Below are 24,844 nucleotides of genomic sequence, written 5' to 3'. Positions count from 1 at the left end.
TGCTACATTATTGTTCACCCGATTGGTTAAACAGTCAACCGAGAGCCATCTTCACTGGACCTGCGTTAATTTTACTATAATAAACTACTACCTACCTACTAGAGTTCAAGTAGTTAAGTGACACGTATGTATATATTAGGCTGGGCCTAGTTGGGCCGGTGCAAACACATATAATCGTATGAGGGTAAATAATGTCAAATTTGAAGCCTGTCAGTGTGCCTTTCTGTCATGAATTGACATGCTGTCTTTTTGTCTATTGATGTCGATTGCTTACTACTAAGATAATCTCCCCCTAATTTCAGGTGAAATAAATAGTATTGTTAAAAAATTTGGGCTGAGAACTTTAAAATTTGGATGCTAAACAAGTTGTATGTCCAGCAAGCTATACATTATGCAATTTCTTTTTAAAATGTATAGCATAATATTGGAAATTAATTCTGTCATCCTAGAGTCATCTATTTACCTATTGAAATAAATGTACAACGTATTACGGGAGAAAGAACAGAACAAGTTGGTCACCCTGGCTTACTGATCCGGAGCACAGTGAATTGACTGTTGTTGTGTCATGTTAAAGTAATTTGTTAGTTTTCAATCTTCAATATCTAGTTATTTATAAATAAGATTTATTTAATTTCTCTTATAACTTCCAGTTTATAAATTTAAGGATTAGTGGGATGAAAAGATCATGGCAGTATCCACTTTCTATTGGTTTTTGATACTCTCTAGTATTTACTCTTGTAAGTATAAAATTTTGGTTTCATGACTAATTTGTCGAAGGTTCAAGTGACTATATCATTCTACCTAGAGCTGGTTTGAATATAACGATTTATAATTACAATATCTTGGATCCAAGTCTCCAAGCATTTCATGTTTTAAGTTTTTTATCATGTATTAGTCACAACTTGCCATTGATGTTTACTAAGTGTAATGACAAATTTAAGTATTCTATTGTATATATTGTATATAAATATAATACTCAAACAATTTAGGCTGTCTAGTTTAATACTTGATATAAAAATAAATGAATTGCTGCGAGTTTTTATTGAAAACTTATATACTATAGCCTGTATTTTTGTTATAGTATGACAATCACACTAAGTAGAATAGTGACCTGGTGCACAGACTTTTTGAAAAAATATACATCCTACAGTTAATTTTCTATGTTCTAGGTGTAAATTCAGAGAGGTTGCATGAACAAATATACTCATCTATTGAAGGAGGAGCAGCATGTTTCAGAAGACTTAATGGAACTCATCAGGCAGGATGTTCATGTAAGTACTATATCATATAGATGACAAAAACTCTTTACTAACACTATTCTCTATCCCATCATTAAGAAGATAACTATGAAAGAGTAGTATGAAGATTGTAATTAATGTATTATTAAACACATTATAATAATTATGAAGTGTAATATGTATAATTTGTCAGTTAGATAAAGTTACAGAAAATGTTTAAAAACAGCTGTCAAAATTCCACTTGATTGGCTATTAAATATTTATCCAGATGTGAAACTGTGACTATGTGATGTATCATTTAGACCTACCTTGTAACGTTATACATTGAATGATATATCACAATAATTTAACACCAGGTATTGATAATATTTGATAAAACAAAGGAATAATAGGTCCTGCCATTTACTCAATCATTTTATTCTAGCTGCTGACAATGGAGCAGTAGGTGTGGTCCAAATGATAAGAGGTGTTGAAGATGCACAATGGCTAGTGCAGAATTCTACTGCTGGACCATACATGGCTGTTGTGAGCACAGCACTGTTTTATGACGTCATTGAGCTGTTTATGGACCAACCTGCTTATATTTCTGGTGTACTACTTTATGATAATGCTACACACAGGTAATAAATTATTATTACTGTTTTTTATTCATCAAACTGAGATGAACAAAATATCTAAAATGTTGTAAGTTGAATTGAAACAAATGCTTAGCAATAAATATCTATCTATTCAATAGATTTATGGTATCATAAAATATATTTCTTGCTGCCCTTTCTTTTTCTTAGTGTTAAAAACCTTTGTTCGATTTGATTCTGCACTCATAAAACAGCTATTTGCCATTTATGAGAATGCTTGATTATCACATGAATGATTGATTTACGAAATACTTGAAGGCATCATCATTGGCCTGTATTCATCTAATGCAGACTTGAAGGCAACATAACAAATTATTAAATATCTGTAGTCTTGTAGAGTTATAAACATGTACCATACATTTTTATGTACTTTTTCAGTCCTTCATCTTTCACGCAAGAATCAAGGTGTCCCAATGAGTATTACTCGGGTCCTAACAGTACATGTTCATCATCAGTAGCGGGTGGTATTGTATGGAACGAGAAAGGTACGGGCTTGTTACGCCGCGACATTCCGTTCCCAATATTCTACCTGCCTAAGTCAAGATCTGAAGAGATTGTCAAAATTGAACAGTGCTATGAAAAGTAAGTTATGTTTCTGTATTGTACTCAAACAATATTAGGTGACAGTTCCATGCCTTATGGATAAGTATTAGATAACCTATTCAATACACTAGGTAAAGTGCGAATGTAGAAAAACAAATGTGAAAATTTAGCCTAATAAGTTAACTGATACTATCCCATTGTGATGAATTTAGGCGTTAAATCTATAGATTTGAATGCTTATTAAATTTTATTATAAAGTATATTATTTTGATCTTATATTTTAGATTCAATGTGGACAAAAGCAATCAGGATGGTGCTCCACTATGCTCCCTCCAGTTGAATTCCTTTATGTTTGCTGCAGTCAACAGTGAGGTGTGTTTGAGAAGGTAAGGAAAGTCAGGGTTTGAGATTTGATTAACTGATTTACTAACTAATAAATTAATAGCTTAGTTATTGATGAATTCTATATTAAATATACAGGGTGAATGTATTGACATTAGTTTGTGATCCCATCATGTTTTTCCGCTCTTTATCTGTATGTGCTGATTCATACAAGACATATAAACAAAAATAATGTTTTTGTGCTACACTTCTGATTATACCCAGGCCATTTCAAACTTGCGAAAAAAGTAATGTCATTTTATCGGTTCTCTTGCTCGCACTTACACATTGTCTTATTCATTTAATTCTTTCGATCATGGCGTAGATCGCACGTTTGTACGGTCTGATTATAATTAAAAATTGTTACAAAAATTATGTTTGTTGTTCTAGATCTGCAGCATCGGCTGTAATATCTTCTACGAAAGTATGTGATCCTCTAGGTGATAACAATGTGTACTACTCTCTGTTTCCTCGTACTATGGTATGTATAATTTAAGACTGGCTGAGTAAGAAGTAACGTAGTTTGATTCTATTTGCGTATTTGTTTTAATTCAGGATACCAAGCCAGCAAAGCCGGTGACACTAGTGACGGCCAGAATTGATACAGCCACATTGTTTGATGGTAAGTTTATCACTAAATGATGTGAATGATAAGCGTTTATCACTCAAAATCTACTTAACGTATCGTTATGAGGTTTTCACCAATTAATGTTGCAATTCCCAAGGAAAGTTTTAGTGTATATTATGTAACCAAGAGCTTTGTAAACTGAGCGAATGCGCGATGGGCCAGAAGTTACATGATTAACTGCCAATACTGCCCATAGGAATATCATATTGCTACAGTATTTAACAGTAATTGAACTAACCCACCTATCAAGCAGAGTATATCAGCTAAGAATGAGGAAAATAAGAACTTATGAAGTCTATATTTTATTTTTCAACGTTTTCCTGTATGTTTTGTGACCTAATGTTAACAATTCCAGGTGTATCACCCGGAGCTATGAGTTCTGTCGTCGGAATGGTCACTTTGTTAACGGCAGCTACAACACTTTCGCAATTGATCCCTGTCAAAGACGAACAGTTATATAGTAAGTTTGGTTTTACTCTTTGACTACGTCGGAATCAAATAAGTATGGCATAAAAACTATTTTTTACCAAAAGCCCTTTTAGACACTAAAGTGAGGTATATAAAAGAGAACAAATAAATGTACTGCGACACGTGTCGCGTCGTCGGGTAACGTCGGGTAAGGTGGTGCGACGTTGCAGGCCTCCGATCGACATTCTAATCTTCGCTCATCACTAGGGAAATAATATTATTATTAAGTTGCACAATTTTTTTGCACTTGTAAAGTCTAAATTGTTATTAATCATGTTTTAATTTAAAAAAAGCTTTTGCTCAGTGGGATGGCACATGCTGACATGCTAGCAGTATCAGTATGTTTTTGAGACATTATTGTTACATTCTAGATCACAACGTACTATGGACACTGTTCAACGGGGAAGCCTTCGACTACATTGGTTCTCAGCGGGTGGCGTACGACATCAGTAGGGGCGCGTGGCCGGCCGCCGCGCCGCTCGCGCCCGCTGACATCCGCCTGCACGTGGAGCTGGGACAGATCGGCGGCGCACTTGCCAATGTTAACGCTGACAGCTCGTGGCCTATACATGCCTTTGTGCCCTACGATAGTCCCATACCAGAGGTAGGCTACTTTCGAGTGTATGAGTTTGTTCTCGAATCATCTTTGTATATCAACAAAAAGAATTAGTTATCAGGGGTCTTAATCATAGTAGACTTATCATATAGCACCTTACATAGCATATTGAAGTCCTTATACTATGACAACGGTAATGGATTTTCAACATTACAATGATGACATTATGTTTCAAAATATTCCAGATAACAGAGTTCCTGAACGAGATGTTAACAAACACACAACAGTTCAACATGTCGCTATCGTCAGAGTTCACTAAGAACCTGCCGCCGTCGTCGCTTCACTCGTTCCGTCGTATCCTCAACACCACCCTCACTGGAGACCTGCCCGAAGTACTCCTCGCCGATCACAAGAGCACATTCACCAACATGTTCTACCACTCGGCGCTCGATGACTTTGATAAAATCTACTTCAACTATCGTAATATTACTATCGATGCTAATGGTACATGTAAGTATGATTTTGAACTCAATTTGTGTACGTAGTAATTTTATTGTGAATACTTTCTAGGTTAAGAGGTCATTCAATCATTAAAATATTTATTTGTTGTTTATACAGTTATATCTACCGAAGATCTCATAGCGAACGGAACAATGAAGGAGAGTGATCCGCAAGTGAAAATAGCTCGTCTCGCGACTGCTCTTGCGCGAACTTTGTACCATAAGGTCGCTGGCAAGGCATACAGCGGGACAGTCGTCGCTTCCGCTCATTTGGTACGTATATTGAGGTCAGACTATTGGTATTTGTTTCGTATTCACGTCAAATCTAGAATTTTTTGTTTATTGAAATACGATGAAATAGCGTTTCTATGAGTTCTAGTAAAAATATACTATACCAAAAAACGTCGTTCTGTTCCATGTTGTTAATCGTTTGTCGGTGGCAGGTGGATGAGATGCTGTACTGCTTCCTGCGCAGCCAAGCGTGCCGGCTCATCAGCGCGGCGGAGTACGCGTCGAGCGGCGCGGCGGAGAGCCCGGCGGAGCGCGCGGCGCCGCTGTACGTGGGCGTGGCGGCGTGGTCGGGCGTGGCGCCCGTGTTCGTCGGCCACCTGCTCGCGCTGCTCACGGGCTCGCGGCTGCCCGACAATCGCACCGCCTGCAACGCCAGGACGCAGCCGGTAATCTATCACAATATTATTTTTTTCTAAGGCTACCCATATTTGAACTACTTTCTCATTTTGCGATCCTAGTATAGATCGTCATAGGAGAGTCATGCGTCGTCATAGGTGAAAATATTTTACTCATTCCCGCCTTTTTATTTTAATCGTGTTCGTTGCAGGGTTACACCCATTACTACCTGAGGGGTTGGAATCACACCGGAGTATGTATACAGACGACTATGAACATAAGCGCCGCCGTCAGTCCCGCTTTCCTCATACCGGGTAAGTGTGCTTCATTGTACATTAAATATAAACATTTTAGTTTATAAAAGAGAATAAATTATTTAAGTGTGATTAGAAGTGGTGATTTTTAAAAGACTTGCCAGTGGGCAAAATCTGATACTACGAAGATTTTTACACAAAACGGTCCTTCAGTCCGCATCGACACAGATCCAAACGCTCGTTAACAATGAGCGGTGCGCATTGCAGACTACGACCTGAAGTCGGGCGTGTACTCGTCGTGGACGGAGTCGGTGTGGGCGGCCATGTGGGCGCGCGTGTTCGTGCGCGCCAGTGGAGGCGGGGCGCGGCTGGCGGCGGGCGCGGGCGCGGCCGCCACGCTGCTGGCCGCCGCGCTTACGTACTGGCTGCAGCGACACTCCGCACGACTCTTCGCGCCCTCCACCGTCGCCATCGTCGCCGACGACGCCGCCTCCGGGTAAATATCTTACGTATTTTATATATCCCATTCCGTTTCACTCACCTGTTTGTATTTACTGGCAATTGAGATGTGATAGTACCCCGTTGGTTTCTACGGACGCCGTTATAGATATAACGTGCGATAGATATCCGACCGATCTCTGATTCATACTATTTTGTTTCAGTATCCTACGGACCGTTAACTGTTGAAGTAGCGGAATATTAACGAAGAAGACTGTGTTACGTTTATGTGAATATTTGTGATAACAGGACTGAGACTGTCTTCGGTGTGATAGATAGTTTAAAATATGACACATTCCTTGCTTGCGTGTGGTGTGATTCGACTCTGATACCTTCGTTAGATTGAACTTACCAATTAGGTTAAGTTTTAAAATGTATTCGGTTGGGTAGTATACCTACATAAAGAATTTAGAATCAGAACACCAAGATATTTTTTAACAAGTATAACAACATAACGATCAAATAGCGTAAACTAATCACATGCAACATCTGTAACATGTGACATAGATGATAGAATGGTGAATGCAATGAATGACAATTATTAATGACGTTAGTAAGTTAATCATACTAAGACACGAGAAAGGCTAATAATTTATGGTATTTCAACATTTTCTAGAAGTCCAAGAAAGGTTAGAAAGGCCGCTTTTCAAAAACCTAACTCGCGAACGGTGTTGCGCGATTCAGAGTAGAAATAGTATAATTTTCTTTTTACAATCGTCGTCAATAATAATTTGTTCACTCATTGCAGCAATAATTACATTACCTAAATATGAGATTACACTATTGAACTAATTTTTATATTACCTAGTGCTTGGTTTGATAACACATGACATGATCAGTGACTACTTAAATGTATGTAATTGATAAGCTTATTAAATTTGAGTTATTTTAGTTGAATTGAATTACTGTATTTATTGCCGACTAAAAAGTATTTTATTGGAAATCGTTTAAATTTTAACTGACAGTTCCAGAAAGTTTATTTTCTCTTTTAAGTTGAGAATAAAATATGGATCTTAAAAGATTAATTTGAAATTAGCAATCTTGGCTGTTATCATCCTAGACGTTATTGGTTTGAACGATTTCTAATATGAGAATTAAAATTGTTAATAAAACTAGTGAAAATCAAACATAGTTTTATTTCAGAGCCTACAAAAAGAATACATTGACTAATGATTTGCATAAACTTTTTAGGAAATCAGAATTTAGTGTTTGTGTCACCAACGGTTTACAATATTTTTCAAAATCTATAGACGTTGCGTCAAACAATGCTTCATTTATAATATCGACATTGAACATCTTGGGGATCACAGTACAACTCGTTTTTAGAGTTTTCGATTTCTCATAAAGTTGTTTTACCAACAATTTGCTTTGTGTTACTAGATGGGCGACAGTCGCGTTTGCAGGCTCACTTGCCAGTATAGTGGTTAACTCTTTGCTTCTTATATCACTTGGATCTACAAATTCATTATATTGAAGTGATATTTTGTTAATAGGTATAGTTTTGCATGTTTCTTCAATATCTGTGCTAAACTCTGAAGATAGAATATTCGTGCGTGATATTGTGCGTCGAACTTCAGTAAGTAACAGTTCTTCGTAGTCTAATACTTGAATCAATGTATCACTGTCGGTGCACTCCACGTACTTGATTGCCCTAAGTGGTAATGTCTGATGGTGACCTTCACTAAATACGTTGCAAACGAACGAAGAATTTAGAGAATTTGAACTTATCAAAATATGTCTGTGGTTTTCATTCCATTCAATAGTTTTTGATGAAACTTCATTTGGAAAGTTTTTCGCATAACTTAAGAAGACTCCAGGTTTTAACATAAAGTTAATTTCTATATTAACGTTTGCATTTATGTCGGTGATTAGTATATAATACAATTTTCTCATAACATTAAGGGTGTTAATATTCCCATATATTAGCCTTTTTATTAAGTAACCTTGCGTTAAATTTTGGAAATACCAAAACCCATCAAACTTCGTAGTAACACTAGTTCCTGGGGAAACTGTGAATGTACTACACAAGCTAATTACTTCAGATAATGTTTCCAAGAGATTAGAAAACGAATATTTTGATATTGATATTACGATGTTCATATCCTTCTCTCCTATCATGATACCAAACGAAGTTCCTTTACCATTCGAGGATGTTAGGGCTTTTTTAGATTTCAAGCTTCGTAAGTGTTCCATTTGCTCAGTAAAGAAATGAGTCCTTCTTTTGTAATTTACTAGACTATGTTTATTCTGCGTGTTGCGTTTATGTTTAAAAACATTTGACCAATCAGTATTACCCGTCAATAACTCTTCAATAATATTGCACATATATATTTTTACAAGGTGTAATCGCCTTATATCAGCACTCCCATAATTATTATAATAAAAACTTTCAGTTTTTATACCACTAAAGGGTTTATTAGTTTTTCTCCAACCCCAAGGATTAGTGGCGATTAATTCTCTCTTTTCAATTTTATCAATCACATTTTGTTGTCTTCGGAATATATTTTTGCCTAAATAATTATAAGGTACAATCTCGCAACATTCATCGTGTACAAATTCTATGATATAGTTGTAATCCGTGGAAAAATGATCCAGATAATTTATAATATATTTCTCTAAGCCGCAAATAAATAGTAAATTATTGAACTCCGAATTTATATTTTTTGCGATTGATTTTAGATCGTTTGGTGTTTTATTATGATTCCTGGGCATTTTGTTTTATAATGTATGGATAGCACTGGGTTATATAATATTTAGCTGCTAATTTAGTGCATTTTGAATTGACGACTAATATTATTTTTTAGATTTATCGTATCGTAGTTCAGCACCGTTCAGCACATCACTTTTAAATATTGGGTATTTTTGACTCCATTGCAATTGATTTTCACCTTCTTCACTATTTTTTAACTTTATTTTGTTGACATGACATGGTAATTTGGGATATTTTATTTAATTTTATTTATTGGCAGACTAAAGCGACGGTAAAAGGCTTTGATGAGGTTTGTAGCAAATTAATGAAGTATGGTCTGTGAACACATCTACCGGTGTTATTTATGTCGTTGCAAGGTAGTGTTCATTTACTTCTACTTCTGACGACAGAATCTTGAGATCGCAGGTCCGCATTTAATACAAGTCAGTAAAAGCTTGCTTGCTTGCTTTGTAATTTCTGGTCCTTGTACACTTAATTATCGGGACGAACAAAAGTATCAGAGAAACTCAGGAATCAGCTTCTATCCCGACCAGGGATTCGAATCCGAGACATTTAATATGCATCATGATCTCCAACAACGGATCTCCAACTAAATTAGGTAGGCACTTACTATCCCTATTTTATGTAAACTACATAGGTAACTTCTTCTCTTTATTAATAAGTTTCTTTCAAATCGATTCATGTCTTGTGCGTCTTCTACCGAAACTAGGGTATTGTCTTTAAAGTTTTCACCCTGGAACACAGTGCAGATAATACTCTGTGGTGTTTGTTTATGTATATTATATGAGCACAGTTTGGATTAGCTACTAGATATATTTTATTATATCAGTAACTGCTTAGCAACCTATAAGAATTCCGACAAGAAAATTGAGCTATATTAAATAATAAATTATATTTCTATATTTTAGGATGAATACGTTTCGTTTCCCATCTTGTTAGTTCGACTGTCATGTGTCAAAGTCACAATGACAGCTGTCAGTTAGCCGATCAACATGACTGCTTCTTTGATTAGGAGAGCGATTAGCATTTGTAATGATATAAAGTTCCCGGCGGTCAGAGCATCACTGTCAATAAGAAGCAATATAAGAGGCCGTTTAATCCATAGAAATTACACAGTAGCTAAAGAGATTACTTTAACCATGGGCGATAAGACATTACCTCAGATATTCAAGTTCGTAGATCAGAATGCGAGTTCTTATAAGAACCTTTTGAAGGAAGCAGTCGCAATTCCTTCTGTATCATGTGATATAAAGTACCGAAATGACTGTGTACGAATGGTGGAGTGGACACAGGAGAAACTGAAAGAGGTTGGTGCTACCACTCAGCTCAGGGACGTCGGCTATCAGACTATTGACGGACAAAAGGTTAAATTGCCGCCAGTTTTAGTAGGCGTTTTGGGAAATGTAAGTATAATTATTTTAGCTCCTTAACTTATTGTTTATTAAGAGCAAAATTATGTTTACTTATAAAAGTTATAAACTTAAAGTACTGAATAGTAGTGGAGTGACATATTCAATATATTATCATTGATCAAATGTAGCTCTCTACTTTCTATGTCATTTAGATAACATATACCACCTCTTTGTTCTTATTTTGTTTTCTGAGTTCTGAAATTTGGAAGGGTTTATATAGGGTATTATATTACTTATTTCATTATTTGCATTGATTTAATTATATACATAGGACAGTACCTGATTAAAATTCATATGAATTTGTGTTAAAAAATAGTTTAATATTACATGTTTTGGATGGTAAATTTGTTATTTAAAATTTTATTTACTGAAGGTGATCCATATTTATACAACATCTGTTATTTGTATCTAAGTCTTAAAGGAATACTATTAATAAGGCTGGTTGTCAATCAGCTGTCAGAATGTCAGATAAACTGCAGTACTTCCTTACATCTGGATTAGGATCAACAATATTAATATGCAGTGAATAAAATATATATTTGCATTGATTGATTTACTCATAAGACATGAAAACTCTATTTGTAGCTTATATCAATAGGCAGACTCACTGCTTGCGAGCACATAAAATTCAAAATTATTCCATGCAATATTTTATTTCATTCAGTTTTACTTTATAAAAGTTATCACCATAAAAACTATCATAGAGAAATATTAGTTGAAATTAATATCAGAGATTAATTACAGTGCAGTAAATTATACATGTAATATATTAATTTTACACAAAAGATACATAATGGAGAATGTTAACAAATTTGGATTATTAGCTCTCCATATTCTCTGTTAAAAATAAAAAATACTAGTGAAAGAATTACTTTGATACGTCAATTAGTTTCCGATTTATAAGTAAAACAAGTTGTAACCGCGCGAGTCGGTGTGACGTCATTCTACATTACGCTAAGTCTGGCTCACATAGTCTTTTTTAATAATATTTACTATTATTACACTTTAAATGTAATAAGCAGACGAAAACACAACAAAATACTGCATAAGCTATTACATCTACGGCTGGAGACTTGATATTAAGCGGGACGCGGCCCGCGCGGCATGGTGTACTATGACGTCACGCTGTTAGCGGGACTCGATATTTTTTGAAACTTTGAATGCTTGTAAAATCAAAACTACTTGGTATTTTTGACTGAAACAAAAACTAGTTTGCATGTACATGTACAGGCTTTACTAAGTCAAAATTTCAAGCGATTTGGCATACCTAGTAACATTCTCCATTACTTTAATTTTACTCAGATGTTTTCTACATGTAATTACATTACAAGGTAATAAATAGAAAAGTAAATTTATGCATTATCTTGTAATAAAACTAAAGAACAATAGCAGCAGGTCATAAAATAGACAATTTAATTGGTCATTATCAAAAATAATGTAATATTTCTAATGCACAACTGAATTGATAATGCTGTTGCTACTACAAAATTAAATATACATACAGATCTAAAATTACACCTTTTCCCATGTGAGTACTGAGAAATCAAGAAAATAATTACATGAATGATAAATTGTAAATACAAAACCCTTTATTTACATATTATTTTAGCCAATAAATATTTTTTTTCATTGAAGGATCCCAAGAAGAACACCATCTGTATATACGGTCACTTGGACGTCCAGCCTGCGCTGAAGTCAGATGGCTGGGACACGGAGCCATTTGAGTTGGTTGAACGCAATGATAAGTTGTATGGCCGTGGTTCTACTGATGACAAGGGACCAGTACTGGGCTGGCTTCATGCAATTAATGCCTACAAGGGCATTGGTGAAGAGGTATGTATAATAATAATTTTTAAACACTAGTATACTCTTGTGGCTTTAGCTACATAAACAGTTTTTTGCTCAAATTAGTAAGCTCAAAAAGTAGTCACCAGCTTATTCCTAACGCTTGATTTGATCTCCTGTGTTTAAGAATCATGCCAAATTGCATTAAAATTATATGAGACCTATTTGCATTTTGAATATTACATGGTGAATTAGATAATTGTTTTCATAATAATTTGTGTTATTATATTCTTACGGACTTTTATTGCTGTTAAAAGTTTATTATTAAATTGAAAACATTAAAATCGGTACTTATTTAGATTAGATACTTAATAGGTACTAATTTACTGATTTATCGTAATTAATGTCTAGAATAATTATCCAAAGAGATGATAAGTCACCTCTAGTTTTTTATCAAGACAGGAGTTTTTGTGGTTTTGGTGTTTTGAAATACAAAAGGAAAACCTGTTTGCATCTATTACTCTATTTGTGTTTGAATAATACGATTATCGACTTTACATACTCCATTAAACGTTACACACTTTTAGGCATTACAATCATGGTTTAGATTGATAACAGTTGCAATTTCATTGTGTTGTAAATGTGCATATGTCAAGTTCATTCTTGATGTTTAGTTTTTATTGAAAAACATAAACACGACTGCATTGTGGGTTACAAAAAATATCATATTTTTTTGGAACTTCTTTAGCTAAGCTAAAGATTAAAAAAGGATTTTCAGCACCAGTACAACTAGTATTATTCGTACATGTCCAAGTTATGAATTCGTCACTGGGACTGTGGGACTTATTTATGTAAAATGTAATATTATGACAGTTACTTTTGTGGTCTGAGAGGTAGTATAAGCGACTGCCGATCACGAAATCTCGGTTTCCGTTCCCGGATCGAGCAGAGCCCGTAATAACCCGGAGTACGCTATCTTGCCCGATTTATTGCAATTATGTCTTCTTCTAGGGAATAACATTACGTACTGTTTAAGGTATGAGAATATCACACACGTCTGCTTATACTTAGGGGTATAACAGGTGTGATATTATAACAAGATTAATTTGTTTTAGCTACCCGTTAACTTGAAATTCGTATTCGAATGTATGGAAGAGTCTGGTTCAGAGGGTCTAGATGAGCTTCTTATGGAAAAACTAAAGCCGGAAGGTTTCTTCGACACGGTGGACTATGTGTGCATATCAGACAACTACTGGCTCGGTACCTCCAAGCCGTGCATCACTTATGGCCTGAGAGGAATCAGCTACTACTTCTTAGAGATTGAATGCGCTAAAATGGATTTACATAGCGGTGTCTTCGGTGGAACTGTTCACGAAGGTAAGACTGCTCATTTAATTCGATACAAAATATTGTTGTTTTTTATGTTCGTGACAGAAATTTATTGTCATATTTTAAATATTTCAGTACTGTTTGCGTGTCTTGCAATAGTATCATAAATAATATTTACTGATGTTCAGGCATAAAAATGTAAGAACTGGAAACGCACTGACAAGTTTTTAGAATCATAGAGGCAAGGTTTTTATAATAACAAGGCGAATACGAATTTTTGTGCAGTCTTCGATAAAATTGTATTGAAATTTCATATTATTAATAAGTATTACTTTCTTGTAGTATGTCGTTGTGTAATAATGATAAAGCCGTAATCCTTTAATAACATATTTGTATAATGTGACAATAGATAATGTTTATCATTTCTGATTATGTACGCTTGGATCCCTGGTAACAACACAAATACGACGGCACTATCAATGTTCTTATCATAATCAATAAGCGATGTGATTAAATAAAAAGTAACTTGCATTTGCCCACGATTATTTAAATTTAAAATTCTCGAAATGTGGGTAAAATATGATATTTTTAGATTATTATATTTATGCACGATATTGGGTACATAATAATATACAACAAATTACGAAGTTACTACGCGATCTTATTCTTGTATCTCACAAATACTAGAATATTGGGATCGTGCTTCTTTTCGAACTATGATAACAGGACTTTAACGTGAAATTGAAGCTCAGACATTAACCCCGTGAACTTTAATAACGTCTTACGCTATGCAAATGGTCGATGAACATTCAGTTAATTGGATGGCGGTTTGTCCGGTTATAGACTCAAATGTCATGTACCTATATTATTATGCATCTTCCAAAGGTTCTTATACTTATCCGTAAAACGCCACTAGGTAGTCTAAATAGCGGCATTTTATATATTTTAAAGTCTTACCATTAGCCCGTATTCCAGACAACTATACGTGCAATAAAGGCCGGTATATAAGTATATTTTATTTTACCCTAGGACGGGCATAATCATCGTTCACCATCATTTGCTGTGAGGAGTACGACTGATTGTCAAGACAATAGGAACAGCTAGAGACAATTTTAATCGTTACCAAACACAGCCTTATATTTTGTTACGGATGGTTTTTACCGAAAAAAATATAAACCAGTCTGAACCAGGCATTTTTTGGCTACAACAACATAGCAATTCTAACGTAACTGCTCCAATATAACGAGTATCAATTGAACATGATTGTATGAATTACAGCGATGTCCGATCTAATTTATCTGATGAACCAGCTGGTGGACAAGGATGGGAAGATCTTAATCACGGACATTTACAAGTCGGTCGCGCCCTTGACCGACACCGAGAAGAAACTGTACTCCACCATCGATTTCGACACGGTCTCTTACAGGTATTTATGAAAGTGTAAATACGCGAAACGACGCTTGTCTCACAAACAGACTTTTCAAGACGTATTTCGTAATTGTTGACACAAATTGGACGCATTTTATTGCATTCTACTTCAGCAGTTATTTTGTTGTGATAATTTTTCTTGATCATCTAAATCCGGTTGGACTAATATCTGCTATAACTAATATCCAATATCGTCAGCAGGCCATTGTTCTATGAAGTTTTTTATAAGACTTCGCTTGAGCATGAAGCAGGTATTTAACGGATCTATAGCTTAGCGTAAAAATCCTGAACATTACAGGCTCTCCAAAATAATTGTTAAGTATGATAAAGTAGTTACAATAGCGTAATAATTGGTAAACCTCGAAGACTATCATAGATATGAAATTTAGGTAGGCTACTTTACAATTTTAATAGAAAAATGTGTTGTGAACACTTTAACATTGTATAATAAAGTTAAGTAAAATAACTTTTTATGTAGCATTGTTCGCTAACACCATTTTGTTTCACTTATTTGAATGTAAATAACTGAATCTGGTTGTAATGTGAGACAATAATAATGTTATCAGTTTGTTATACGATACGGCGGGCTTTAAACTCTTGCGTGTAGGTATTATATTATATGTATAAATGTTGATTCATGTGTTTCCCGAGTCAATGTTCATTGGCACTCTTTGTTTCTGTCTATCTAGCGAATAATACAAATTTACAATGTTTTGATACATAGTCCATGTTAGTAATGAAATATGACGCATTAGACATACGGTGAATCGTATTATGTTTGTAATTTGAGTACTTTGTAGAATTAAATGGCAGAGAAAATGTTTTTAGTAATAAGCATATACATACATAACGGGACACATGACGCTACTTGTCTAAAAAAACGAGAGCGCAAATTCTTTGAAAGCCGAATATAATTTAACGGGACAATTTAACGTGCCTTCCGAAACACGGAGGAACTCGATATGTATAAGATGGTCACCCATCCACAGATCAACTCGGCAAGCGTAGCTTAACCTCAGAGATCGATCCGCGCAGCTGTTGTTAACTAAGCCACAAGCTCCTCCTAAGCTTACTACATAGTGTTTTTTTGTTTATTTTAGGGAATCTATTGGAGCGCATAAATTGGCTCACAATGGCGACAAGGAACAAATTCTCATGCACCGCTGGAGGTACCCGAGTCTGTCACTTCACGGAATCGAAGGTACGGTTTTATTTTAAAATTCTACATTTGCCTTTTATTCTTCATAATAGCGTTGGAATTAAAATCTAAGTTTCTAGAAAAAATATTAAAATAATCATGGTCAAACTTTGACGCGATACGCTAATTTCGATATCTTATATGAATACAAAAATATCGTATATAAGCGTATTTATTGTATGGTCAAAATATCATATTAAATATCCATATATCATGTAATGTTCTCCCTATATCCGTATCTTATAGTTACTGAATATCTTTATAGCTTATTTAATAAAGTTGTTGACTTTTAGGTGCCGCCTTCCAGCCCGGAGCGAAGACTGTTATCCCAGGAAAAGTCATTGGAAAGTTCTCAATAAGAATTGTGCCTAACCAGGAGCCCGAAGAAGTAGAAAAACTTGTCTTTGACTACGTCAACAAGAAGGTTAGCCTTGAGTTTATAATTGCATGCATGTCTTTTGTAATCTTTTGTTAAGTCCATACTAATATTATAAATGCGAAAGTAACTCTGTCTGTCTGTCTGTCTGTCTGTTACTCAATCACGCCTAAACTACTGAACCAGTTTGCATGAAATTTGGTATGGATATATTTTGATACCCGAGAAAAGACATAGGCTACTTTTTACCCCGGGAAAATGACGCATTCCTATGTGAAATCGCGGGTAAAAGCTAGTTTATTATTATTTAAATATGTATAAATAATGTGCGAGTTCCCCATAAAAGTTTTTGTTGGAGACAACAATGCGTTACGATATAATTATATTTACACAGTTGTTATAAATATGACTAGCACATGACATTGATGGACTGTGGAGTGATTATGAAATGCGCTGTAATTATACATGCACACGTAAATTTCTGTAGGTATTTAGTATTCTATCGTTATATAACGCAAGCTTGTTATATTACAAAAAACCCCACAGCTACTAAATGAACGTTGTTTAATTTCGACTGAAATGTAAACTACCTTGATGGGTATTCTCCCACATATTCGTTGCACAGGCTACGTAAAATGGCTGTTAATTCGCAGTTATATCATTCAGATTCACATTTTCATCTATTTACAAAAGCTGTGGATTTTCTGTTAGTATTTTCATGTGGAGTTATGAATTATGCGGCTTGATTGTAGCGATTTCTCAAAACTTGAGTTTTGTCATTAGTATATCGACTTCAATTATATGCAGCAGCATAACAGTCTTGTTCATAGAAAAGTTCATTACTAATAATTTGGTTTATTTGTGTGTTCCAGTGGGCGGAGCGAGGATCTCCTAACAAGATGCGTATTACTGCGCAGAGCGGTCGCGCATGGACGGAGAACCCCGACCACCCGCACTATCAGGCCGCCGCACGTGCCACCAGACTCATCTATCAGGTATACAGCGACTTTGTTATTAAAGTATACAATAGAATACGGGAATTAACGCGAACGCGCATTTTAGCTCGGGATGCCTGACCTTTTGTCTGTTCAAAGTGATGATATCTTGCTACTTATTAAAATTTAAACAATTTTTTTATAGCCCAGAAGTTTGTAACAAATATTCCATTGCAAATCTTTAATGTTCCAAGTAGCTGCTACGAAAATTGCCGAAAACGTTCAAGCCATATATGAATTAAATCAGTGCACATGAGTTAGCAACATAGGTGTGTATACTGACCATCATTGTTTGTATCGTGTCAGACGGAGCCGGACATGTCCCGCGAGGGCGGCTCGATCCCGGTGACGATCACGCTGCAGGAGGCGAGCGGCCGCAACGTGCTGCTGCTGCCCATGGGCGCCGGCGACGACATGGCGCACTCACAGAACGAGAAGATCAACGTGCGCAACTATATTGAAGGCGTAAGTAACTTATTACCTGACTTTACGGCTAAGGGGCAATTTTTAACTTCTATAGACTATTGGGTAAAAGACAATCACTGAGTGGGTCCCAAATTACAGAAAACGTCAACACGGAAGCCCCAGAAATAGCGAGATGAGTTGGACTCTCAATTCTCATACGAAAGATTGACATTAAATAGATAGAGATAGGTGCAAAAAGGGAAGGGTGACCTTTGCCCAACAGTGGGACTATATGGACTGATAATAATAATAAATAATCGACTATCGACAACCGGCTAGCTAGAACAAACCATTTGGAAATACATTTTCAATGTCAAAACTCTTGACAGTCTAACCGTAGACAAGCGCGCTACTGTATCGCGATACTCTATCACTATCGACTATCGACAACCGGCTAGCTATCGGCAAATTTTGTATGAGAACCCTAAATATAAAAAAAAGCCTTACCAACGAATTTTGAAATAGATTTCAAAAGTCAATCAATAGTTGATAGTACCAACTGTAAGAATTCGCTCCTGGTATCGGAGTTACGCAAATTCGCAACGCAGAAAACTGCGAAGCGAAGTTCATGCAGGAAAGCCCTTCTTCGATTTGAGTTACCATACATATCGCAAATTCCAGTGATGCGTTGTTCAAGGTCGCTAAGGTCGAAATTTTTTATGATGATTGTACCTGTATGTCGTACTTTTCCTGCGATGAGTAAGGTATTAGTTAGAATGATATTATTATCTAATGAAAAAAGCCCGACGTCATTGCGAAATTATCAAACTGGATTTTTCTGTAAGGAAAATCAAAGTTGCATTGTTTTATGAGACTGAAAACGAGATGTGGGCTATTGAAAAGAACTAAGGGAAAAAACATAAATATGCTTTATGTCAAAAAATATTGTATGTTTTATCTACAGCCTTATCGTTTGTACCAAACGGTCTCGCATCTGATACTCCATCCACTATGGATATTCGAAATTAAAAATGATCAAAGTAACCAAAGACTGATATTCAAATACTTACCTATTCAGCGATAGTCCAGTAGGGCAGTACCAGTAACCAGTACCAGTACCAGTAAGGCAAATAGGCAAATCTATACTAATATTATAAAGCTGAAGAGTTTGTTTGTTTGTTTGTTTGTTTGTTTGAACGCGCTAATCTCGGGAACTACTGGTCCGATTTGAAAAATTCTTTCAGTGTTAGATAGCCCATTTATCGAGGATTTATTATCATCATCATCACGCTACGACCAATAGGAGCAGAGTACCAGTGAAAAATGTTACAAAAACGGGGAAAATTATGATTCTCTTATGTGACGCAAGCGAAGTTGCGCGGGTCGGCTAGTATTTTATAAAGCAACTAGCTGACCCGCGCAACTTCGCTTGCGTCCTATAAGGGAGAATGGGTGAAATTTTTCCCCGTTTTTGTAACATTAATTACTGGTACTCTGCTCCTTTTGGTCGTAGCGTGATGATATGATGATGCCTATGTCCTTTCTCGGGTATCAAAATATCTCCATACCAAATTTCATGCAAATTGGTTCGGTAGTTAAGGCGTGATTGAGTAGCAGACAGACAGACAGAGTTACTTTTGCATTTATAATATTAGTATGGAGTATGGAGGATTTATGTACTCCCAGTCAACACGGTTTTATAATAATTTTATATAAACAAAGCCATTCAACGTTTTGATTTTGTAATAACAAACCCCTGCTGATTAATAAGGGTTGTGAAATCCCATGGAAGGGTTGAAATACGGGGTTTTTTAGAAATGTTTTTTAATCAATTTATTTAGCGGGTTTTTTGTTGTTTTGCTTTTTTTTGAAAGTGATAAAACACAATGTTTGTACCTAGTAATATTATCAAAATTCAAATTCAAATTCAAATTCAAAATTATTTATTGCAACAAACATGGTTCAGAGTTCTTATTTATAATACAGTTTCACATATTTGGCCGTTATAGGGACGCTGCCCCCGCCGCCGCGGCCGGCCCGTACCGTGCCGCAATACTAATATCGTGATATCTCCTAAACTATATGTCTAAATAACACACTGTAAACTGCAAAAATAATCTAAATTAAATGCTTGTGATGATGAACTTACTTATTTTGATAAGGATATATGTATTATTGGTTATATCACCAGTTAAACATCACCCAACGAATTAAATGTTTTTTTAATACAGAAAAGTAGTTTTTGTGACTTAAATAAAAAAGCTGGATATATGTCATCGCGGACTTTTTTGTAGAACTAATAAAGACCAATGTTTTTGCTATACATTGTTCTTACTTGTATCCAACGGTATAAGCGGCGCACGCACAAATGCAATCTTCAATTAGATTTTTTTTCTGACTTCTTGGACATAAATCGCTATAACTCAGCTAATATAGTTTCAATGTATTTCAATTATATATAAAAACCTGTCGGAGTAAATACTCTTTCTATTAGTGAAAACCGCATCAAAATCCGTTGCGTAGTTTTAAAGTTTTATGCATACGAAGGGACTACAGACAAAATGGGCGACTTTGTTTTATACTATGTAGTGATATAAAACTTCCTCCTGTTATACAGTTGACAGAATAAAGATAGATGTGTCGCAATTCGTGTGTTTTCTTACCGCGATTTTCATTGACGTCTTATTGACGCAAGCAAAAACCCCCAAAATGTTTGATACATAATCATTTTTTTTTCCGGGTTAAAGTCACTCTAGGTTTTATGATATATTTTTTTAGTCTAATAGTTAACCTAGAGTTATCCGAACCAAACACGGATTTACATAGGTACATACATAATATGCCTGTTATATCCGACGGTGTAGGCAGGTTAGAAATATAAAATATACCCATGTTATTACCATGTAATAGGGGGCGAGCCTATTGCCATTTACCGGACATGTTACCAAACTCCGGATTACTATTAACCCTAGAAAGATAACCTACGCCTCAGAGGCGCCCGCGTCCGTTTGAAATTGCTGTCTCTTTCTAATGAGCGCGCGTATCTACCTGTCCTTTTTAGTTAGCTTTTTAGTTAGTTGTAGTTAAGTTAGTTCATTAAAAAAAAAATATTAATATATCGTACGCCTCTAAAGCGCATGGTTATCTTTTGTGGCAGTCAAAATATGGTTATCTTTCTAGGGTTAATGAATATTCTAACATGGATGGATGACAGATTTAAGATAACTATTTTCATTACCGAGAGCGTCAGACATGTTTGTCGTTACGTCACTGCAGCATAACTTACTAAATGACGTGAATCACTTAAAATATTTGTGAACGGTGATCAATAGTCAACAGTTTAATGTGGGTAAGTCCCATCGGGAACCCGTATCCTGCGTTGTGATCTCGACTTTTACTGTGACTTTTATCACGTACACCCAATTTCCTTAACTATTTGCGTATGTTACTAATTCCTTGAATCTACTGCTACTTACTATTATAACTATTCATAGATTGTTTTGTTTCAAAATCAATGTTTCTTTTATAAATACAAATCCCGTACTAAGCATTGTACGTGTATCGCTGGGACATTTATAGATACAAACAACGGCCACATAGTACCACTAGACCTGGAAGCTGTTTGTAGATCACACAAATACTTATTCCGTGTGGGAATCGAACTTCTGATGCACCCAAGTAGTGGCGTGGTCGTGAATCACTGAGCCACAGAGACTTTATACTATTATTTACCATTTGAATTTATACACAGTAAAACACCGTAAGCCTTTAATGACAACCTTTCCTGTTGGCTAAAAATAAGCATTTCGCTGATGGATCTATTTTGATAAATACACATCCGCTAAATATAACGCCATCAAAATCATTCTGTAAAATCCCCAAGTCTCGCAGGTCAGTCTCTTTGCCGTAAAAAGTTGTGAGATCTATATAATACTAAGTCGATTAATCTATTTAGTCTACTTAAAGGACCTTTTGTCTTAATTTATAACATAAGTCATTATCATGCCAATATTAAAAAAAAATACGTTCAAAACAAATAGACCGACCTGGACATCGCATGGAAACACAAATTCGCCATTAAAATTTCAGGAGCATTAACTTCTCGTCGTAGCGAGCGAAGCATAGCGCACTTTCCCTTTCTGTTAAAATTTATATCTTTGTAATATTTTAGCTTAGTCAAAATATTATAATAATTGTAAATATTCTTGTGCTGATAATCTAATATATAAAATTCTCGCGACACAGTTTTCGTTGACGTAGACTCTCATGTAATTTTGTGAGCATATAGAGTAGGTCTGAGAATCGGCCAACATCTATTTTTCATACCCCTGAATGACACTATTTGTTTTTTATTTATATGGCAAAATAACGTTTGCTGGGTCAGCTAGTAATAACTATACTTGTGTCATATTCAAAAATCTTATGAATGTTGTGTATTTTCAGATCAAGTTGTTCGCCGCATACATGCATGAAGTCGGCAAGCTCGCCAAGTAGAACATCAACGTTGCAGGCTTCTCGTTACATAAGAACACTATATTCCTATCAGGCAGTGTGTTTACAGCTCATTGTTCACATTCCTGTCTTTAAGTACAGTACATATTTGCATAATCGTTTAAGTTTCAGCATAATAAGGTGCCTTACATATTATATACAATTTTATAAAGATTTTAATTTTACACGTCAATTTGTTTAAGGTGGCTGGCTACGCAATTTACTTTATTTGTGTTCAGTTTTAGTTGAAAACTTTTTGTAACGTTTATATTATGACAATAAATATTTTCGTTTAGTATAGAACTTTTTCTTTCTTGTTACCGCTGTTCCTTGCTACAGGATGTCCCTTCAAGAGTTTTCTTGGGGAATGAAAGCTAATTTTATGCTTTATGCACCTTTTATGCAAGTCCTCACCAGCCGTTTAATTTATTCTCATTATACCGTTGTTTTCCCCAAAACGGCTAAACACAAATGTACCTATTATTACCCACACCTTGAATATTTTTGTTCTTACTAACTATTTTATATTTTAATATTATTATATTGCAGAATCAACTGACTTTTCCTCTATCATCATCTGTTTAATTTATAGTAAAAATGTGAATGTATGTATGTTTGTTTGTATATTGTTTAATCAGGACCACAAATTGACATTGACTGCTTTATACGGCGAAAAATATTTGATTTTCAAAAACACGAAACCCATGTGTCATAAATCCTATAATATTATAAATGCGAAAGTTTGTGGGTATGTATGGATGTTTGTTACTCTTCACGTCCCAACTAGCACACAAGCTGCTTATACAGTCGTTATACAGCCTGATAGTTGCATAAGAGTCGTTCAAATGCTGTACAATTCTCTATAAGTTGTATACTAGCTATTTAAAAAACCCTTTAACAGCTAGGCGGGACAGTAGCCGTTTAGTAGGAAACTAATGACTTATAGTGATATATGAGCATGTAATTGCATCGCTAGACAGCCTAGGGAAGTATAACTGAGTTAATGGAATCTTCTATAACACCGTAAACTGTATAAGGGGACTTTAGGAGATAAAGGAGTTTAAACGGAGTTATGCGTTGCGCTTATAGCGCTCAAGAGCGTAAATAAGCTTTTTGTAATGCCTTAGGTTCTATAACAGATTTTTTTAGGGCTAGTGTATTACTCATCTATAAAAGAGTTGCGTAGGTCTTTAATAGCGCCTTGAGCGTTATATCAGATATTTATATGGCTTCTGTACGGCAAATAGATGTATAAGGTATCATTCGAAACATTTTTACAGCCATGGGGATTACAGAATTATGTTAAGCACCTAAAGCGCTATAACCGAGTAATATACCTTTATACTAAAGCTTAAAATTATTATCATAATATATTTACATAGGTGCAGTGGTGGTTCAGTCTGTCAACTGTTTTTAAAGAAAAATAAAATAAAATAAAATAAAATAAAATAAAATAAAATAAAATAAAATAAAATAAAATAAAATAAAATAAAATAAAATAAAATAAAATAAAATAAAATAAAATAAAATAAAATAAAATAAAATAAAATAAAATAAAATAAAATAAAATAAAATAAAATAAAATAAAATAAAATAAAATAAAATAAAATAAAATAAAATAAAATAAAATAAAATAAAATAAAATAAAATAAAATAAAATAAAATAAAATAAAATAAAATAAAATAAAATAAAATAAAATAAAATAAAATAAAATAAAATAAAATAAAATAAAATAAAATAAAATAAAATAAAATAAAATAAAATAAAATAAAATAAAATAAAATAAAATAAAATAAAATAAAATAAAATAAAATAAAATAAAATAAAATAAAATAAAATAAAATAAAATAAAATAAAATAAAAAAGATTTTCAAACTATTTTAATATTCAACGACTGACCCCTAAAAGTACGAGTAAAATGCTGGTGTGCGACCAAAACACTAGAGCCTTTGTACAGCTTAAGGCGCTAGAGCAGATGTAACCAACTCTGAGAGCTGCTTGATCGAGACGCCATTATAGCATTTGGTAAACATATTTTTTGAGGTTATTACGATCTTTTGAAGATCATATAAATCTATAGCCTGGTAACGTTAACATAATTAAAATCATTTTTTATTACCTATAACCCTAATTAAATTATCTGTAACCCTCAAAGTCTTATTTATGTTCAAAATACAATTTCCAAATCCACATATCTATATAATTTTTGCACTTAAAACTGAATATTTTGAGGGCGCATGAAAATATTGACGATAACATACATATATATTGACAGCAAACTTGAACTCGCACTTTCATATCACGTACACAAAGAAATAAAAGCGATAGACTACTTGTTATTTTAATAATCCAATCCGTAAAAATAAAATGTCTCCTCATTTGTCAC

The 24,844-nt window shown here is 34.6% G+C and overlaps 2 protein-coding genes across 3 annotated transcripts; both read left to right on the top strand.

Moving 5' to 3' along the window:
* Positions 1-507: 507 nt before the first annotated feature.
* Nct (Nicastrin) lies at positions 508-7,455 on the top strand. Of its 2 annotated transcripts, XM_076129363.1 has the most exons (16): positions 508-573; positions 651-737; positions 1,170-1,271; positions 1,663-1,858; positions 2,252-2,455; positions 2,701-2,802; positions 3,188-3,278; positions 3,353-3,419; positions 3,781-3,885; positions 4,265-4,497; positions 4,695-4,959; positions 5,068-5,222; positions 5,393-5,626; positions 5,788-5,890; positions 6,098-6,326; positions 6,493-7,455. In XM_076129363.1, exons 2-16 carry the CDS (start codon positions 686-688, stop codon positions 6,515-6,517), a joined length of 2,163 nt encoding a protein of 720 aa, XP_075985478.1. In that variant the 5' UTR covers positions 508-573; positions 651-685; the 3' UTR covers positions 6,518-7,455. The 2 variants fall into 2 exon arrangements, with proteins under 2 accessions (XP_075985478.1, XP_075985469.1); XM_076129354.1 differs by having other exon boundaries at positions 516-737.
* A 2,566-nt stretch (positions 7,456-10,021) lies between these two features.
* Cndp2 (Cytosolic non-specific dipeptidase 2) lies at positions 10,022-22,760 on the top strand. The gene is made up of 9 exons (XM_076129340.1): positions 10,022-10,441; positions 12,086-12,283; positions 13,351-13,612; positions 14,843-14,990; positions 16,093-16,193; positions 16,484-16,614; positions 17,439-17,561; positions 17,868-18,026; positions 22,410-22,760. Exons 1-9 carry the CDS (start codon positions 10,031-10,033, stop codon positions 22,458-22,460), a joined length of 1,584 nt encoding a protein of 527 aa, XP_075985455.1. The 5' UTR covers positions 10,022-10,030; the 3' UTR covers positions 22,461-22,760.
* Positions 22,761-24,844: the final 2,084 nt, after the last annotated feature.

Source organism: Anticarsia gemmatalis, chromosome 2, assembly GCF_050436995.1.
Source record: "Anticarsia gemmatalis isolate Benzon Research Colony breed Stoneville strain chromosome 2, ilAntGemm2 primary, whole genome shotgun sequence".
Lineage (NCBI taxonomy): Eukaryota > Metazoa > Arthropoda > Insecta > Lepidoptera > Erebidae > Anticarsia > Anticarsia gemmatalis.
This window is presented reverse-complemented; position numbering and strand designations above follow the sequence as displayed.

Excerpts from the sequence above, each read along its gene's own strand:
- Nct (XM_076129363.1), top strand. The coding sequence starts at position 686 with ATGGCAGTATCCACTTTCTATTGGTTTTTGATACTCTCTAGTATTTAC. Across the intron at positions 3,420-3,780 it reads TACAGCCACATTGTTTGATG|GTGTATCACCCGGAGCTATG; the intron begins GTAAGTTTATCA and ends TAACAATTCCAG. Across the intron at positions 5,627-5,787 it reads GCAACGCCAGGACGCAGCCG|GGTTACACCCATTACTACCT; the intron begins GTAATCTATCAC and ends TGTTCGTTGCAG.
- Cndp2 (XM_076129340.1), top strand. The coding sequence starts at position 10,031 with ATGACTGCTTCTTTGATTAGGAGAGCGATTAGCATTTGTAATGATATA. Across the intron at positions 10,442-12,085 it reads TAGTAGGCGTTTTGGGAAAT|GATCCCAAGAAGAACACCAT; the intron begins GTAAGTATAATT and ends TTTTCATTGAAG. Across the intron at positions 16,194-16,483 it reads GTCACTTCACGGAATCGAAG|GTGCCGCCTTCCAGCCCGGA; the intron begins GTACGGTTTTAT and ends GTTGACTTTTAG.